At 45.5% G+C, this 19,364-nt stretch overlaps 1 protein-coding gene across 1 annotated transcript in view; it reads right to left on the bottom strand.

Annotated features, from left to right (window-relative positions):
• ttn.2 (titin, tandem duplicate 2) overlaps positions 1 to 19,364 on the bottom strand; it is a 195,467-nt gene that overhangs the window by 26,849 nt on the left and 149,254 nt on the right. The window contains exons 202-206 of the mRNA XM_026376595.1: positions 2,214 to 19,307; positions 1,816 to 2,112; positions 1,059 to 1,646; positions 647 to 949; positions 261 to 557 (exon numbers count right to left, since the gene is read on the bottom strand). Coding sequence (XP_026232380.1) covers positions 261 to 557; positions 647 to 949; positions 1,059 to 1,646; positions 1,816 to 2,112; positions 2,214 to 19,307 — 18,579 coding nt within the window. The remainder of the gene's footprint in view (positions 1 to 260; positions 558 to 646; positions 950 to 1,058; positions 1,647 to 1,815; positions 2,113 to 2,213; positions 19,308 to 19,364) is intronic.

The raw sequence follows: 19,364 nt of genomic DNA, 5'->3' as shown, positions 1-19,364 counted from the left end.
GAAAAATAGGCATGTTAGTTTTGATTGGTAAATGCAACATACATGATAAAACATAATGAAAGGAGACAGAAAAAGATGAGAAACTAGATCCCAGTTAACAAAGGATTGAAAGAATAACAATAATTATTATCAATTATCATGAAAAAGTTCATTTTCAAAGTGCTCTAGTTTCAGTTGTCAAAATGTTTCTTAGCCAATCTTTAAGGACAATCATTGCTCTAAGGTTTATTAAAATTTACAATTTGAAATAAAATGCCTACCATAGGTATCCACACATGTGGCTGGTCCAGCAGTTGAGGATGGGTTGCTCACTGAGCCAACAGCATTCTTGGCCAAGACTCTGAACTCGTACGTCTCGTCTTGTGTTAGGCCAGTCACAGTGTAGCGAGTGTCTGTGACATTTGTGAGGTTAGCTTTGGACCACTTGGCACTAATACCCTCTCTCTTCTCAATGATGTAGCCGGTGATTGTGGATCCACCATCATAGTTGGGTTTCTGCCAGCCCAGGCTAATAGAGTTCTTGGTGATATCAGTGATGCGCAAATTGATTGGTGGCTCTACAGGAGCAAACAGTAGGATTTGTTACAAGACAACAAAAGCAGCAGAAAAAGGTTCCTTCACTTCTATCTAAGAACTGCATACTCACCACAGGCATCAATAGCCAGCACTGCATCAGACACTTTGCTGAAAGCACTGATACCAGCAGCATTCTCTGCTGCCACCTTGAACTCATAAATAAGTCCAGCATTGATGTTGTTGACCTTGAAGTGAGTAGCACGGATCACCATTTTGTTGACTCTCTGCCAAAGAATACTGTTCCTGTCTTTCATCTGTAAGTGGTAGCCAAATACATGGCTGCCACCATCAGACTTTGGCTCCTTCCAAGCTACAGTGATGCTCTCCCTGGTTACAGCTGTGATCTCTGGAGTTGATGGAGCATCAGGAATAGCTGGTGGGTAAGAGGCAGTGTTGGATTATGTATACATTGATCATGAGAACTGAAGTACAAAAATATTAAATTTATAGATTAAAGAGGAAACAAAAATAAAATCACTTACTGTAAGGAAGGTTGACAGTTACAGTTGGTGAGTCAATGTGTTCACTGATTCCATATCTGTTCTCAGCCCTGATTCTGAATTGGTATTCTAGGCCAGTGGTCAGCTTCATGATTTTCATGGTGCAACGGGCCACAGCAGAAGAAATATCCATCCAGTTTGCTGTGGTCGTCTCTCTTTTCTGGATTATGTAGTTGGTGATAGGACTGCCACCATCATATGTTGGTGGGAGCCACTTCAGGCTCACGCTGTCTTCTGTGATGTCAAACAGCTCCACAGGGCCAAGTGGGGCACTGGGGCGATCCAGGACAACAATGTTTACAAAGGTCTTGGTGGTTCCACTAGAGTTGGAAGCAGTGATATCATAGCGTCCCGAGTCTCCAGCCACACTCTCACGCAAAGTGATTTTGATACTGTCAGGGGTCACTTCAGAGTTGAACCTCATTGTTGACTTGAGCAGCACATTATCCTTAGATAGGATGACTTTAGGCAAAGGCCTGCCTGTCAGCGGAATCTCAAACTTGAGGGTGGAGCCAGCTCTAACATGTACTGTGTTATGTGGGAAATCCTTCATGTTGATCTCAGGAGATTCTGGATCAAAAAAGTGTCATTAAATGATTTAAAAAGTTACAATGTGAGATGTTAGACCAAATTCTACATTTTTAAATACAATTGTTTAAAAAAAGATATATTAACTTATATGTGATATTTCTCCAATTGCATTGCTAAATCTGACCAATCTAATCAGTTGGTAACTTACCAAGCTGGTCTTTGACCATCACAGGAGTCACCATTTCCTTAACGTCACTAAGTCCAGCGAGGTTCTCAGCTCGGACCCTGAAGAAGTACTCTGAATTCTCTCTCAGACCAGACACTGTGAAATGGATAGACTTGGTTACACCGCACTTAACCCATTTCTCCTGTCCTTTTTCCAGAGCTTCAACCAGGTAGCCAGTAATTCTGCTGCCTCCATCTTGTTCTGGTTTTGCCCAGGCCAGGGACACACTCTCTTTGGTCACCTCAATCACACCTAGCTTTGGTGGTGGACTTGGTTTTTCTTTAGAAAGAGAAAAAGTGTTAAAGTGTTATAAAATAACATGGCGTTACCTTTTGCATATCAATAAAAAGCTTTTAAATTACCAATTTAAAATTCAATACCTGTTATCTTGGTTCCCTCTTTGGTCTCAGCAGGAACACCTACACCATATTCATTCTCGCCTGTTACTCTGAAGTAGTAGATTTCTCCCTCCTGTAGGTCTGTCACCTTGTATGTCAGTCTGTGGCATTTGCCAGTCAACCTAGTCCATCCTTTCTTGCTGGCCTCACGGATATCAAGAAGGTAGTTCTTGACTGGACCTCCTCCTTCATTCTCAGGAGTGTCCCATGTTACAGTGGCAGAGGTTTTGGTCACCTCTTTAACTTCTACACGTGCAGGAGGTCCAGGGGAGTCCAGGACTCTGACATTGAGTGTCAAGGAAGTGGTTCCAGCTACACTAGACAAGGTGACAGTGTATTTGCCAGAGTCCTCGCGAGTTGCTTTCTCTAAGGTGATGGAGGTGAAGGTGTCTGTGGTGTCAATGACAGCACGCACTCTGAGGTCAACATCAGGTTTACTCCAGGTAACGCTGGGGACAGGTTTGCCTCTGAAAGGCACTGTCATAGTGAATGAGCTTCCATCTTTGACAATTAGAGTCTTCCTCATCTCATTAGTGATGTCAAATACTGGTTCCTCTTCTCTTTCTTTGGCAACCTGTTTGTCTGACTCCGGACTGGGCTCACTGACTCCAATCTTATTAATTGACCTAACAACAAACACATATTCTGAGCCAGGAGTCAATCCCACCACTGTAAACTCTGTATTCTTGGTGTTATGGACTCCAATAATCCATTCATCATCAAATGTCTTCCTGTATTCTACTCTGTAACCAGTCACAGGTGCCCCACCATCAAATAGTGGCTTATTCCATGACAAGGTAGCTGAGGTCTTTGTAGAATCAATGATCTTAGGCTTAGCAGGAGGTGAAGGCAGGAACTGTGGGTCTTCAGCCTTGGTGAGTGGGCAAGGGGTGCTAGGAGCACTAAGGCCAGCAGCATTCTCTGCAAACACTCTGTATTCATACTCGCATCCCTCACGAAGGTGTGAGGCTTTCACTCTGAGGTCATAAACAGGTTTCTTATTAACACGGCACCAGCGAAGGCCAGTTTTCTCTCGCTTTTCTATTACATAGCCAGAAATGCTGCTGCCACCATCAGAAACTGGTCTTTCCCAGCAGATGGTCATTGCTTCACCAGTAACTGAAGTGACCTGGACATTAGTGGGAGCTGCAGGCACAGTGAATGGATCCATGGCCTTTACTGGCTCACTCTCCAGGGCATCACCATCCCCATATTTGTTGACTCCTCTGACTCTGAAGATATACTCATTTCCTCTGAGCAGCTTGGTTACTTTACAGGTGGTTGCCTTCATGTCTCCATAGACAAGAGTCCAGGCAAGGCGACTTGTCTCACGTTTCTCCACAATGTAATGCATGATTTCAGCACCACCATTCTCTTGAGGTGGACCCCATGATAAGGTGCATTTCTCTGCTGTAAGGCCAGATACTGCTAAAGGTCCTGAAGCAGGTCCAGGAATATCCAGAACCTTGCAGTTAATAGCCACAGACCTTGTTCCTGCTACATTATGAAGGGTCAGAATGTACTGGCCAGAGTCCCTTCTGATAACATCTCTAACAATCAGGGTGGTTGTAAAGTTAGTGGAGGTGATTTCACATCTGGCCTTAGCATCAATCTCCTTTCCATCTTTGGACCATGACACAACAGGGAGTGGACGACCTGTGATTTCAGCATCAATTCTAATGATCTCCCCAGCCTTAATTACAACAAGCTGTCTGAACTTATCTTCCAGGATAATAGTAGGAGGGTCTACATCATCCTTAACCGTGACTGGACCAGTACTTTCTGAAGGTGCACTCAACAGTTCAGCAGAGTTCTTAGCAATGACATGGAAGTCATACTGGACATCTTCTGTCAGGCCTGTGACCTCAAAGTATGTGTCCAGCAGATTGGTAAAGTTACATTTCAGCCAGCGACCATTGGGAAGTTCTTTACGCTCTACAATGTAGCCAGTAATCTTTACTCCACCGTCATACTCAGGTTTCTCCCAGAAGAGGGAGACTGAATTTCTAGTGATGTCGGTAACTCTAAGGTTACGAGGAGGCAGACACGGATCTCTGGCTGCCACTGGGTCACTGGCCTTAGTACATGGGCCAATGCCTGCAATATTTTCAGCATATACTCTGAATTGATACAGCAAGCCTTCTTCGACTCCTGTCATTTTAAACTGGTTGTCAGTCAGCAGACCTCTGTTGACCTTCGTCCACAAAATGCTGCTTTGGTCTTTGCATTCAATGTGATAACCGAGCACAGGGCTTCCACCATCACTAGCAGGCCTGCTCCATACAACAAGCATGCTAGTCTTTGTGGCATGTGCAACATGAAGGTTTGTTGGTGAGCCAGGTGGCTCAAAGGGATACTGAGCAACAACAGGAGGAGAGTCAATGGCAGGACTCTTGCCATAACGGTTCTCAGCTGCAATACGGAACTGATACTCTGTCCCCTGAGTAAGATTAGGAACCTTGATTGATGTTCTGGCCACTGTGGCTGAAACAATCTGCCATGTTGTGGTGGTGGTGTCTCTCTTCTCCACTACATAATTGTTGATCTGGCATCCGCCGTCATAGGTTGGAGGATCCCAAGACAGAGAGACAAAGTCAGCACTCACCTCATCCACCTTAATGTTGCTTGGTGGGCCAGGTTTGTCCAGAATTATAACAGAGATTTCAGCTGTATTGGTGCCAACTGAGTTAGTCAGAGTTATCTCATATTTTCCTACATCCTCCTTGGTTGCATCCTTGATGACAATCTTTGATGAGGTCTTGGAGGAAAGAACATACACTCTGGTCGTCTGCTTAAGCCCTTGGCCATCTTTTTTCCATGACACTTCAGGCTGTGGTCTTCCCTTGAAGGGAACATCTATCTTTAGGTCATCTCCGGCTTTTACACTATATGTAGTGAACATCAGGTTAATGATAGGCTCCACTGTGATGTCCTTCACCATCACTGGTGTAGCCAGTGGCTTGGCATCACTCTTGCCCTTATCATTCATGGCAATCACCCTAAAAGAGTATTCCTCTCCAGTTGTAAGTCCATCAATAGTAGCTTCCAGTGCTTTGACTTCACTACACGTAGTCCATTTGTCATCTCCCTTAGGCTGCATCTCAACAATATAGTTTGTAATCCTGCTTCCTCCATCATGATCAGGTTTTTCCCAGGAAAGAGTTACAGTATGACGGGTCACATCAACTACAACAATCTTACCAGGAGGCAAAGGAGCCTCAGACACTTTAACTTGATCTGTGAAGGCAGGCAGACCTACTCCCAGCTCATTCACAGCCAACACTCGGAAATAGTATCTGCCTCCCTCTTGCAGGTCAGAAACAATGTAAGAGTTCCTCACACAATTAGTGCAAACACTGGTGAAGGCCATTCTCTTCTGCTCTCTCTTCTCTACAACATAGTGTGAAATCTTTGCTCCACCGTCAATTATAGGGGGCTCCCAGGAGAGGGAGACAGAATTTCTCTTAACATCTTTAACCTCCAAATTAGTAGGAGCACTAGGAGAGTCCAGAACTCTGACATTGACGAATGCTGATTTGGAACCACTGAGGTTCTCAAGGGTCAGTACATACTTGCCAGTGTCAAATCTGTCAACATTCTCAATCACCAGCATTGTGTAAGAGCTTGTGACTTCAATCTGGGCATGTTCATTTAGAGTGCCATCAGCCTTGGACCATTTGACCTCAGGCTCAGGTTTTCCTCTTATTGTCACAAACAGACGCAGGGTGGCACTGGCACGAACATTAACCATCTTCCTCAGGTCAGCATCTAGTTCAATTTCAGGAGCTTCCAGTTTCTCTGCAGCAATTACAGACCCAGGTATGTCTACAGGCTCTCCTACTCCCTCAACATTAACAGCACATATGCGGAAGTTATACTCAGCATTTTCTTTCAGTTTCTTGACAGTGTAGCGAGTTTCTTGGACACCAGTGGGTGGTGTACAAACAACCCACTCATCATCTGCTGCCTCCTTCAATTCAACAATATATCCACTAATCTGTGCTCCACCATCATAGATAGGCCTGGTCCAAGCTAGAGAAACTGTGGTGCTTGAATGGTCTGTGACTTTGGGGTTATTTGGAGGTCCTGGTGGATAAGTTGCATCACAGGCTTTAATATACTGAGTTGGTGCACTAGGTTTTCCCACACCAGCAGCATTTTCAGCTGATACCCTGAATTCATATGAGTGTCCCTCTGTAAGGCCAGTGCATCTGAATCTCAGGTCATTCAGCCTCTTCTTGTTGCACTTAGTCCATCTGATACCATCCTTATCACGTTTTTCAAGGATATATCCTTCTATTTCAGCTCCTCCATTATTCTCTGGCCTTTCCCAGGTAAGCACTATAGAGTCTCTGGTGATAGCACTAGCCTCTGGGGTGGAGGGGGCACTGGGAGTGGTAAAGGGATTGCGAGCAATAACAGGTTCAGATTCCAAAGGCTCACCAACACCATATTTATTCACAGCAGTGACTCTGAAGATGTATTCATTGCCAGGCAGTAGTTTTGTGACTTTATAGCTGATGGCCTGGATCTTGGGCTCCACTACTGTCCATGACAGACGACTGGTCTCTCTCTTCTCAATGATGTAATGAGAGATTCCAGCTCCTCCATCATGTGAAGGATGATTCCAGTGCAGGTAACATTTTTCAGCAGTGACCCCTTTGACTTCTAATGGGCCATCTGGAGGACCAGGACGATCTAAAACCTTAACAATAACTGGGATCATCTTGACTCCTCCCACATTGACGAGTTTGAGAACAAAGTGGCCACCGTCTACTCTGATACAATCCTTTACTGTCAGTATGGTACGGGTGAGTGTGGTCTTGACCTCCATTCTTGGTGTTGTTTTGTCAATCTCCTTTCCATCCTTTAACCAAATTACCTCTGGGAGAGGCTTACCCGTGTATTCAGCATCAATGATAAATGTCTCACCAGCGTGAACAACAGTAAGGTCCTTGAATTTTGAATCCATGGTGGCTTCTGGAGCCTCAATTTCATCTTTGGCAGTAATTTGTCCTGTGCTCTGAGAAGGGCGACTAGAAATACCGGCAGCATTTCTGGCAATTACTCTAAACTCATAGACACAATCTTCAGTCAGCCCAGTGAGAGTGAATTGGGTATCAATAATGTTGGTGAAGCTGGCTTTCATCCAGCGGGTATCTGGGTGTTTCCTCCTCTCAATCAAATAGCCAGTGATTGCACTTCCTCCATCATACTGAGGCCTGGTCCACTGGAGTGTCACATGGTTTCGAGTGATTTCAATAGCATCAGGAGGACCTGGTGGATCACAGGGGTCCCTGGCCACTGTGCTCTCAGAGACCACGCTAGCTGGGCTGACTCCAGCAATATTCTCAGCATAAACTCTGAACTCATACTCAATACCTTCTTCCAGCTCTGTAGTCTTGAACCGTGTGTCTGGGATTAGAAGCTTGTTGAGTCTGGTCCACAAAAGGCTATTCTTCTCTTTTCTCTCAATGTGATAGCCTAAGATGGGACTGCCTCCATTGTTGGTGGGAGTTTTCCATTCAACAACCATGTTATCCTTGGTTACAGCAGATATAATTGGCGTACCTGGGGCAGCAGGCTCACTAAATGGATACTGAGCAATAACAGCAGGAGAGACAATGGCAGAGCTTTTTCCATATCTATTCTCAGCAGACACTCTGAATTGATACTCAATTCCAGTCTTCAACTTGGTGACTTTAATGGTTGTCCTGGCAATAGTTGCTGACACAATCTGCCATGCTGTTGTGGTGGTATCTCGCTTCTCTACAATGTAGTTGTTTATCTGACAGCCTCCAGTGTAATCTGGTGGCTCCCATGAGAGTGTGACATAATCAGAGCTCACCTCCTCAATCTTCACGGGGCCTGTGGGTGGACCTGGCTTATCAAGAATAATGACAGTAATCTCCTCTGTAGCTGTTCCAACACTGCTTGTTGCTGTGACAGTGTATTTTCCAGAATCTTCTTTATTTGAATCCTTTATACACAGCTTAGTAGATACTGGTGTGCTGGATACATTCAGTCTGGTTGTTTCCTTAAGAGCCAGTCCATCTTTCATCCATTCAACTTTGGGAACAGGTCGTCCAATCACTGGGATCTCAATCTTCAGATCCTCACCTTGTTGTAAACTGTAAATATTAAATGTCATCTTGAATCTGGGCTCAATAGTTACATCTTTAGCAGTGACAGGTGCAGCCAGAGGCCTGGGGTCACTCTTGCCCTTATCATTGAAAGCTGAAACTCTAAACAGGTACTCATGTCCAGCACTGAGGCCTGTGACAGTGCCCTCACAAGTTTTGGTTGTGGCAGCAATGACCCATTCCTCTGAGCCTACAGGCTGCATCTCAATGTAGTACCCCATGATCCTGCTGCCTCCATCATGGTCTGGTTTCTCCCAGGAGAGTGTTGCCATGGTTTTTGTTACTTCATTCAAAGTGACCTTGCCCACAGGCAGAGGAGGCTCAGAAGTCTTAACAGACTCTTCTGTCTCAACTGCTTGTCCTACTCCAAATTCATTCTCAGCTAAGACTCTGAAATAATAAATAGTTCCTTCAGTGAGGCCAGTGATACGGTAGCTTGTCTTTGTACACTTGTTGTCCACATTAGAGTAAACCTTCCTGGTGGACTCACGCTTTTCAACAAGGTAATTTTTAATTCTTGAACCTCCATCGATAAGAGGAGGCTCCCAGGTTAGAGTGATACTTTCCCTCTTAATGTCTTTTACTGTTAAATTCAGAGGGGCTCCTGGAGTGTCCAGAACTTTCACAGAGACAAAAGCTGATTTGGTGCCAGCACTATTTTCCAGGTTGAGGATGTATTTTCCAGCATCATATCTGTCACAAATGTCCATGGAGAGCTGTGTGTAATCTTCTCCAGTCTCTATCTGAACTTTACTGGGCAGTTCTCCATCTTCCTTGGCCCAGCTGATCTCAGGAGTAGGACGGCCCTTGAATGGAATGCATATTCTCATCGAGCCTCCTGCACGCACAACTATTCCCTTCCTGAGCTCTGAATCCAGAATCATCTCTGGAGGATCAACCTTATCCATAGGTTTTACGATTCCCTGGATCTCAGTGGGCTCACCAACACCCAGTTTATTGATGGCACAGATGCGCACCCTGTATTCCTGGTGTTCTATCAACTTGGTGATGGTGAACCTGGTAGCATTAACGCCAGAGGGTGGGGTGCATATAGTCCACTCCTCCTCATCAGCCTTGGTAATTTCCACTGCATACCCTTGGATTTCACAACCACCATCATAAATAGGCCTGTGCCAGGCCAGACTGATGGAGTCTTTAGTTGTGTCAACCACATGCACATTAGAAGGGCAGCCTGGTTCAAAGGTGGGGTCACAGGCTTTGAAATACAGTGTAGGTGGGCTTGGCTGACCCATGCCAGCTGCATTCTCAGCAGATACCCTAAATTCATATTCATGGTCCTCAGTTAGTCCTGTTACTCTGAATCGCAAGTCTGTCACTCTGCGTTTGTTGCACTTGGTCCACCTCACTCCAGCTCTGTCTCTCTTTTCAATGATGTACCCCACAATGTCACTTCCTCCTGTTGTTTCAGGGCGATTCCAGCAGACAGTCATTGAATCTCGTGTAATATTTGTGATCTCAAGCTCCTGAGGTGAGCCAGGAGGGACAAATGGGTTTCTCATGATAACCGGTGCTGACTCAAGAGGCTCACCTACACCATATTTATTGACAGCCATGACTCTGAATATGTATTCATTGCCTTTCAACAGTTTAGTAACCTTGAACATGGTCGCACCACAGTCACTGGAGACCACAGTCCATGCCAGACGGCTGGTTTCTCTCTTCTGAATGACGTAATGAGAAATGGTAGCTCCTCCATCATGTCTGGGTGGCAGCCATGACAATGAGCACTTCTCCTCGGTCACATTGCTGACAGTAAGGGGTCCCTCAGAGGGGCCTGGTCTGTCCAGTACTTTAACACTGAAAGGGATAGTCTTAGTTCCAGCCACATTGGTCAGGACCAGACTGTACTGCCCACCATCCACTCTGATTGCATCCTTTACAACGAGTAAGGCCTTAAAATCTGTGTTTTTGATCTCTGCTCTTGCTGAGTTTTCAACCTCAACATCTCCTTTGAACCACTGAGCTGTGGGGATAGGCTTCCCATTCACACTGGCCTCCAGACAAAAGGTCTCTCCTGCACTGATAATAAGGGTTTGGTTGTATATAGGATCTGTCTCACACTTTGGTGGGTCAACTTCATCCTTTGCAGTGATAGTTCCCGTGCTCTCAGAGGGCTTGCTGATGGCACCAGCAGCATTCCTTGCAATTACTCTGAAGTCATATTTACTGTCTTCTGTCAAGCCACTAACTGTAAATTCATGTTCAATTATGTTAGTAAAGCTAGCCTTCATCCACTTTCCTTCTGGAAGATCACGTTTCTCCACTACATAGCCAGTAACTAAGCTTCCACCGTCATACTCTGGAGGAGTCCACCTTAGCTTCACTGAGTGCCTGGTCACAGTCACAGCCTCAGGACGACCAGGAGGATCACATGGGTCTCGAGCTACGTAAACTTCAGAAACCTTACTGCATTTTCCAATGCCAACAATATTTTCAGCATAGACTCTATACTCATACTCAATGCCTTCCTCAAGAGGAGTAGATTTGAACCTGCAGTCTTGAATTAGCATTTTGTTGATCTTGGTCCAGAGAATACTGTTCTTTTCTTTCCTCTCCAGATGGTAGCCCAGGACGGCACTGCCTCCATCAGATGGGGGTTTGTGCCACTCAACAATCATGTAGTCTTTGGTGAATGAAGACACAAATGGTGTTCCTGGTGGGCCAGGCTCCTGGAATGGATACTGTGCCACAACAGGCTCTGAATCTATTGCATAACTCTTTCCATATCTATTCTCAGCATAGACTCTGAACTGGTATTCAGCTCCCGTCTTCAGATTGGCCACTTTGAGTGTTGTTCTTGCCACAGTGGCAGATACAACCACCCAGTTGGTTGTAGTTGTGTCTCTCTTCTCCACCACATAGTTGGAGACTGGGCAGCCACCTGTATATGAAGGTGTTTCCCAGTTAAGAGTTATACTCTCAGCGCTTATGTCCTCAAACTTGACAGGGCCTATTGGTGGCCCTGGTTTGTCTAGGGTGATCACCTCAATAGTGGCGTCCTTGGAACCCAGATCACTGGAAACATTAATGCTATACATGCCACCATCTTCTCTGGTGGCATCCTTTATGGTGAGGATGGTATGGTGCGCTGATTCAGTGACATTGACTCTGGTGGTCTGCTTAAGAGCAGCTCCATCCTTGGTCCAGGTGATGGTTGGTTTTGGATGTCCAGCAATTGGGACCTCTATTTTAAGGTCATATCCTACCTGGACACTGTAGGAGCTTACTTTTGGTCTAACAGAAGGCTCGACCACAAGGTCCTTTGCTACAACTGACTGAGCCAGTTGCCTAGGGTCACTTTTGCCCTTGTCATTGACAGCAACAACTCTGAACTGATACTCTTCTCCTTTGAGTAGGTTTGATACTACAGTTTCCAGTCCCTTCACACTTGCACACACAGACCAAGTATCACTTTCCTTAGGTGCAAGTTCGACTTCATAGTGACTGATCCTACTGCCACCATCGTGTTCGGGCTTCTCCCAAGAAAGAGTTACAGTGCTACGAGTAACATCAACAACGCTGACTTTACCAGGTGGCTGAGGCTTCTCAGATATCTTAATTGGTTCTGTTGTTTTAGCAGGAAGACCTACACCATATTCATTCTCTGCCAGGACTCTGAAGAAGAATATTCCACCCTCTGGGAGAGGTTCTACTTTACATGACATCTTATTGCAAGTGGTGATGGTAGAATAAACTTTCCTGGTGCTCTCACGCTTCTCAACAATATAATGCTTAATCTTTGAACCGCCATCGAGAAGTGGAGGTTCCCATGTGAGAGTGACAGAATTCTTGGTAATTTCTTTTATCAAGAAGTTTGTTGGTGGACTAGGAGAGTCCAGGACTCTGACACTAATGAAAACTGACTTTACGCCACTGACATTCTCCGCAGTCAGAGTATACTTGCCACTGTCAAATCTATCAACATTCTCAATGACAAGTGATGCATAGCTGCCTGTATTGTCAATCTGAGCAGTCTCTTTAATCTCACCCTCAGCTTTACCCCATTTCACCTCAGGAGCTGGACGACCTCTCACAGGAACAAATAGTCTTAGAGTGCTTGCTGCTCTAATGTTAATCATCTTTCTCATGTCAGCATCCAGGTCAAGATCTGGTGCCTCAAGCTTCTCCTCCAGAATAACTTTTCCTGGAAGATCAGCATGCTCACCAACACCAACTTTGTTGATGGCACATACTCTAAATTTGTATTCATGCTTCTCCAGAAGTTTTGAGACTGTAAATTTAGTATCTATGATTCCAGTGGGAGGAGTGCACATAAACCATTCATCAGATGCCCCATTACAGGCCTCAACAATGTAAGACTGAATCTCACACCCACCATCATAGATGGGTTTTCCCCATGTCAGGGTAACAGTTGACCTAGAAGTGTCGATCACCTTTGGGTTATTAGGTGGGCCTGGTTTAAAGATAGGATCCAATGCCTTATAGTACACAGATGGTTCACTAGGTGAGCCCACACCTGCAGCATTTTCAGCAGCAACTCTGAATTCATAGCTATGGTTTTCTATGAGCCCTGTCACTCTAAAGCGCAGCTCACTCACTGTGCGCTTGTTGCACCTAGTCCATCTTACACCATCTTTGTCACGTTTCTCAACAATGTATCCCTGGATAGGGCTTCCACCATCATTGGTTGGTCTCTCCCAGGTCACCACCATGGAATCTTTGGTGACTGTGGAAACTTGTACCTCTCTTGGTGGGTTAGAAGTGACAAACGGATTTCTGGCAATCATTGGCTCAGATTCTAGTGGTTCACCAACTCCATATTTATTGACTGGAATAACTCTGAAAATGTACTCATTTCCAGGAAGCAATTTGGTTATCTTTAGGTTTAGTGCCTGAACCTTTGGTTCAACTACAGTCCAAACCAGTCTGCTGGTTTCCCTCCTCTCAACAATGTAATGGGATACATCACTTCCTCCATCTTGCAAAGGAGGTTTCCAGGCAATGGAACATTTCTCACTGGTCACACCATAGATGGAGATGGGGCCTTCAGGTGGTCCCGGTCTGTCCAGGACCTTGACATTAATGTTAACAGATTTCTCTCCTCCAACATTCTTTACCAATAAAGTGTACTGACCTCCATCAACACGGATGGCTTCCTTAACAACTATGCAAGCTATAAATTCCGTGTTCTTGAGCTCTAATCGAGCTGCTTCAGTAATCTCTTGGCCTTCCTTCAGCCAGTGTACTGTTGGCACAGGCTTACCAGATACAGCAGCCTGAAGCCTAAATGTCTCTCCAGCATTTACTACAACAGCCTGGGAGTACTTAGCTTCCAAGTCGATCTTGGGTGGATCCACCTCATCTTTGGCAGTGATGGGTCCAGTAGAATCAGAGGGCAGACTGAGGACACCTGCTGCATTCCTGGCAATGACACGGAACTCATAAATCTGATCTTCAGTAAGTGCTGTAACAACAAATTCAGACTCAATGATGTTGGTAAAACTGGCCTTCATCCATCGGCCAGCGCCCTCCTTCTTTTCAACCACATAGCCTGTGATCTTGATCCCACCATCATACTCTGGTTTGGTCCATCTGAGTGTCACCTGGTTTCTCGTCACAATAATAGCCTCTGGCTTTCCTGGTCGGTCACAAGGATCTCTGGCCACTTGCATTTCACTGAGTTTGCTTGCTTTGCTGAGGCCTACAATGTTTTCAGCATAGACTCTAAATTCATATTCAATACCCTCCTCAAGGCCTACAACCTTGAATCTGGTATCTGGGATTAGTTGTTTGTTTTGTTTCACCCACAGTATACTGTTTCTTTCTTTGAGTTCTAGGTGGTAGCCCAGGATTTTGCTCCCACCATCATTGTTTGGTTTCTCCCATACAATCACCATACTCTCCTTAGTGGCTGACTGAACGACAACAGAGTGTGGCGAGTTTGGCACTTCAAATGGATACTGCGCAACAATGGTATCAGACAGCAGAGCAGTGGATTTGCCATATCTATTCTCTGCAGCTATCCTAAACTGATACTCACATCCAGTTTTGAGACGGACTGCTTTTATTGTGGTTCTGGCTACTGTAGCAGACACAATCTGCCAATTGGTGGTAGATGTGTCTCTTTTCTCAACAATGTAATTGTTGATTGTGCAGCCACCATCATAGTCTGGTGGATTCCAGGAAAGGACCACGCTGTCAGCAGTGACCTCGTCTAACTTAATTGGGCCAGTTGGAGGACCAGGCTTGTCTAGAACAACAACACTGATATCTGTAGATGCCTCTCCAGCTGTATTGGTCAGTTTGACAGTGTATGTCCCCACATCATCTCTGCAGGCCTCCTTAATGACCAGAAGAAGATTTTTATCAGTAGCTTCAGTATTAACCCTTGTTGTCTCCTTAAGAACAACACCATCTTTGAGCCAGGTGGCTGTAGCCTTGGGACAGGCAGCATATGGCACCTCTATCTTTAGATCATCTCCTGCTAGCACACTGAATGTACCAAAAAGCAGTTTAAAGACTGGAGCAATCACTAGGTCTTTTGCCACTACAGGCACACTGAGAGGACGTGGGTCACTTACTCCCTTTTCATTAGTAGCTGAGATACGGAACATGTATTCCTCTCCCTGTGTTAGACCAGTTACGAGAGCCTCATTGGTCTTCACTACCATGACTTGGGTCCACTTCTCACTGCCTTTACCTTGCATCTCAACAATATAGCCTGTGATTCTACTGCCACCGTCATGCTCAGGCTTCTCCCAAGTTAGTGTGACGCTGGTACCAGTAACTTCACAGAGGGACACTTTGCCTGGTGGTAGAGGCCTCTCTGATGCTTTAATTGGTTCAACAGTCTCCACTGGGAGGCCAATGCCATATTCATTCTCAGCCAGGACTCTAAAGAAATAGATCTTTCCTTCCTCCAAGTCTCCAACTTTCCAACTTGATTTATGGCAGCTAGCACACACAGTTGAATAGGCCTTTCTGGTGGACTCACGCTTCTCCACAATGTAGTTGCGGACTCTGGAGCCACCATCAATAAGAGGTGAATCCCAGACAAGGTACGCTGAATCCTTAGTGACCTCCTTGACAATCAGATTCTGAGGTGCTCCTGGAGTGTCTAAAACCCTGACATTAACAAAGGCGGTTTTGCTTCCTGAGGCATTCTCTACTGTCACAATGTATTTGCCTGCATCAAACCTGTCAACATTGTCTACCTGAAGAGTGGTAAATGATGGGGTGATTTCAATGTTAGCTTTGTCCAGGGATTCACCTTGCTCTCTTGACCATTTTATTTCAGGTGCAGGTCTTCCCTTTATAGGGACAAAGAGTCTAAGTGTGCTGCATGCTCTTATGCAGACCACCTTTCGCAGCTCTGCTCCAAGCTCAATTTCTGGAGGGAGCAGTCTTTCTTCAGCTTTGGGGGTTCCTGGAACAGCAGCAGGTTCTCCAACTCCTTCACAGTTTGTTGCACAGATGTTGATTTTATAATCTTGGTTTTCCTTCAAGTTGGTGATAGTAAAGGAAGTGGCTGTCCATCCCTTCTTGGGTGTATGAATTGTCCACTCATCCTCCTCAGGCAGGCAAGACTCTACAATGTATCCAGTGATTTCAGAACCACCATCATAAACAGGTTTGTTCCAGGCAATGGTGATAGAAGATTTAGTTGTGTCAAGCACTCTGGGGTTTCCTGGAGGTCCAGGCTTGAAGATTGTGTCTATGGCTTTGTAGAATGGACTGGAAGGACTAGGTTGACTTAATCCAGCATTGTTCTCAGCAAGGACTCGGAATTCATACTCATGTCCAGGTGTGAGGCCAGAAACCTTGAATCGAAGGTCAGTGACAGTTCTTTTGTTACACTTCACCCAACGCAGGCCAGTTTTGTCCCTTCTTTCTATTATGTAGGTGTTTATTCTACTGCCTCCATCATGTTCAGGGCGCTCCCAGCAGACAACCATGGAGTCCTTGGTAATGGTGGTAACTTCTGGTTGTTGTGGTGGGTCACTGGGTACATAGGGGTTGGCACATGTGACAGGTTCAGACTCCAAGGGTTCACCCACGCCATACTTGTTGACAGCCATGACCCTGAAGATGTACTCATTGCCCTTCAGAAGCTTAGTGACCTTGAATCTGTTTGCCTGAAGGTCTGTAGCCACATTTGTCCATGCCAACCTACTGGTTTCGCGTCTCTGAATAATAAAATACTCAATCTTGGCACCCCCATCATGTGTTGGATGCAGCCAGTTTAGGACACATTTCTCAGCAGTGACATCAGTAACTGTAAGGGAATCTGGTGGTCCAGGTCTGTCAAGCACCTTGACATTAAATGTAAACTTGGCAAAGCCCCCTGGATTGCTGGCAGTGAGAGTAAATGCACCGCCATCTCTCCTCAATGAATCTTTGTTAATTAAAGTTGTGTGGAAGTCAGATGTCTTTATCTCTAGTTTGGCTGTATCCTCAAGCTCCTTTCCTTCCTTGGTCCATACCAGAGTTGGAATTGGCCTGCCAATCACATTGGCCTCCAGTTTAAATACCTCACCTGCCATGACAACAACAGTGCTGCTGTATGATGCATCAACATCAAGCCTGGGCTCTTCAATGTCATCTCTGCATGTGATTGCCTCTGATGGCTGAGATGGAGCGCTTACACTACCAGCTGAGTTTTTAGCAAACACACGGAATTCATAAGTTGCATCTTCTGTCAGACCACTGACTGTGTAAATGGTTTCTAAGATGTTGTTGAAGTTGGCTTTGAGCCAGCGTCCATTGGGCATTTCTCTCCTCTCAACTGTGTATCCTGTGATGGAAAATCCACCATCTCCTTCTGGTTTAGTCCACATCAAAGTTACCTCATGTCTGGTGATATTTAGTGCCACAGGCCTGCCTGGTTGGTCAACTGGATCCAAAGCATACGCAGATTCAGAGGGTTTGCTTGGTTTGCTGAGACCAGCCATGTTTTCAGCAGTAACACGGTATTCATATTCAATTCCATCAACAAGGCCTGTTGATTTGAAGATATTTCCAACAACAAGAGCTTTGCTGATCCTCTGCCAAAGAATGCTGTTTTTCTCTTTTCTGTCAACGTGATAACCTAAAATGGCACTGCCTCCATCAGAGGATGGCTCGTTCCAACTCACAGTCATAGAATCTTTGTTAAAAGATGTGACCACAGGAGTTCCTGGCTGGCCAGGCACATCAAATGGATAGGCAGCCACCACTGGATCAGAGGTAATGGATGGGCCAATACCATATCTGTTCTGGGCCTTGACACGGAACTGATATTGAGTGCCAGTGTTGAGTCGGGCTGCCTTGAATGTAGTGCGGATCACTGTTGCTGCTAACTCCACCCATGAAGTGCCAGTAGTCTCCCGCATCTCAACAATGTAGTTGTTGATGGGAACGCCTCCGTCATTCTCTGGTGCCTCCCAGGACATAAGGACATAATCACATGAGACCTCATCAAGCTTAATAGGACCAGTAGGAGGACCAGGAATGTCATGGACTAGGACTGTTATTGTCTCAGTTATTGTACCTAGCATATTCTTCCCAGTCATGGAATAATTGCCTTCATCCGTCCTTTTGATCTCATTAATGTTGAGAATAGTTAAAGTTGGTGTGGTTTCAATGTTGATTCTTTGAGTCTCTTTGAGCATTGTTTCCCCCTTCTTCCAGGAAACCACAGGCCTTGGTTTGCCAAGCACTGGAATCTCCACCTTTACACGGTCACCTGCTTTTGCAATTACAGTCTTCTGATATACTCCACGTAGGTCAAAGGAAGGACCAGAAGTCTGCTCCCTTATAATAGCAGGTCTGCTCTCACGAGGGTCACTCCTGCCTGATGCATTGACAGCCATTATGCGGAAGATATACTCTGCACCCTCAGTCAGATCTGTGACAGTGTAATCCAGTGCCTTGATGGTGGCCACATGGACCCACTGGTCACTGTCCTTCTTCTGGGCTTCAATGACATATCCGGTGATCAAGCTGCCACCATCATGCAGAGGCTTGGGCCATGAGAGGCTGGCACTATCAGCTGTTACATCAGTGACATACAAGTTCTCTGGTGCAGAGGGAGCCTGGGATACTCTGACTGGCTCAGAGGTTTCAGCAGGTTCGCCTATGCCCAGGTCATTCTCAGCGGAGATGCGGAAATAGTAGTAAGCACCCTCTTCAAGGTCTGGAACTTTGAAGGAACACTTCTGCCATGTGGTGCTGAGCACAGTGTAGGCCTTTTTGGTGGCAGCTCTTTTTTCAATAATGTAGTTGTGAATCTTAGAACCACCATCAATTATGGGGATTTCCCATTGGAGAGTAATGCTATTCTTAGTGATTTCTCTCGGTCTGAGGTTGACTGGTGGCCCTGGTGTGTCCAGAACTTTTACATTAACAAAGCCAGTCTTCTTTCCAGCAACATTCTCCAGACAAAGATGGTACTTTCCAGCATCATATCTGGTGCATTCAGGAATAACCAACAGTGTGTAGGATTCTGTAGTATCAATGTGTGCACGTGTTTTCAGGTTGGTATCGTCTTTGCTCCACCTTACTTCAGGAACAGGACGGCCCTTGATGGGAATAAACATACGGATTGAAGCACGGGACCTGACCACTAGGGTTCTCCTGAGTTCAGCATCAAGCTCAAAGTCTGGCAGTGACTCCTGGTCCACCAGTTCAGTAACTTTCTCAATCTCTGCAGGTTCACCAGTTCCCTCAGCATTTACAGCACTGACTCTAAAGTGGTATTTGCCGCCTTTTTGAAGTTTACCAATAACATATTCATTAGCTTTTAATGGGAACTGTGTCTCAGTCTCCCAGTCATCATGCCCCTCCTTTTTGTACTCAACAATATAACCTTCTACTTCAAGACCTCCATCATAATGGGGTCGGCCCCAGGCCAAGGTTGCTGTGGTTTTTGTGGTGTCTGTAATTCTGGGGTTGGATGGAGGACCAGGTGGATCTAATAAACAAGAAAATGCAAAATTATCAATGTGACTAGCAGTGCTTGGAATTTATG

This window comes from Anabas testudineus, chromosome 21 (assembly GCF_900324465.2).
Source record: "Anabas testudineus chromosome 21, fAnaTes1.2, whole genome shotgun sequence".
Taxonomy (NCBI): Eukaryota; Metazoa; Chordata; class Actinopteri; order Anabantiformes; family Anabantidae; genus Anabas; species Anabas testudineus.
Note: the sequence above shows the minus strand (reverse complement) of the source record. Positions and strands in the feature narration are given on the sequence as shown.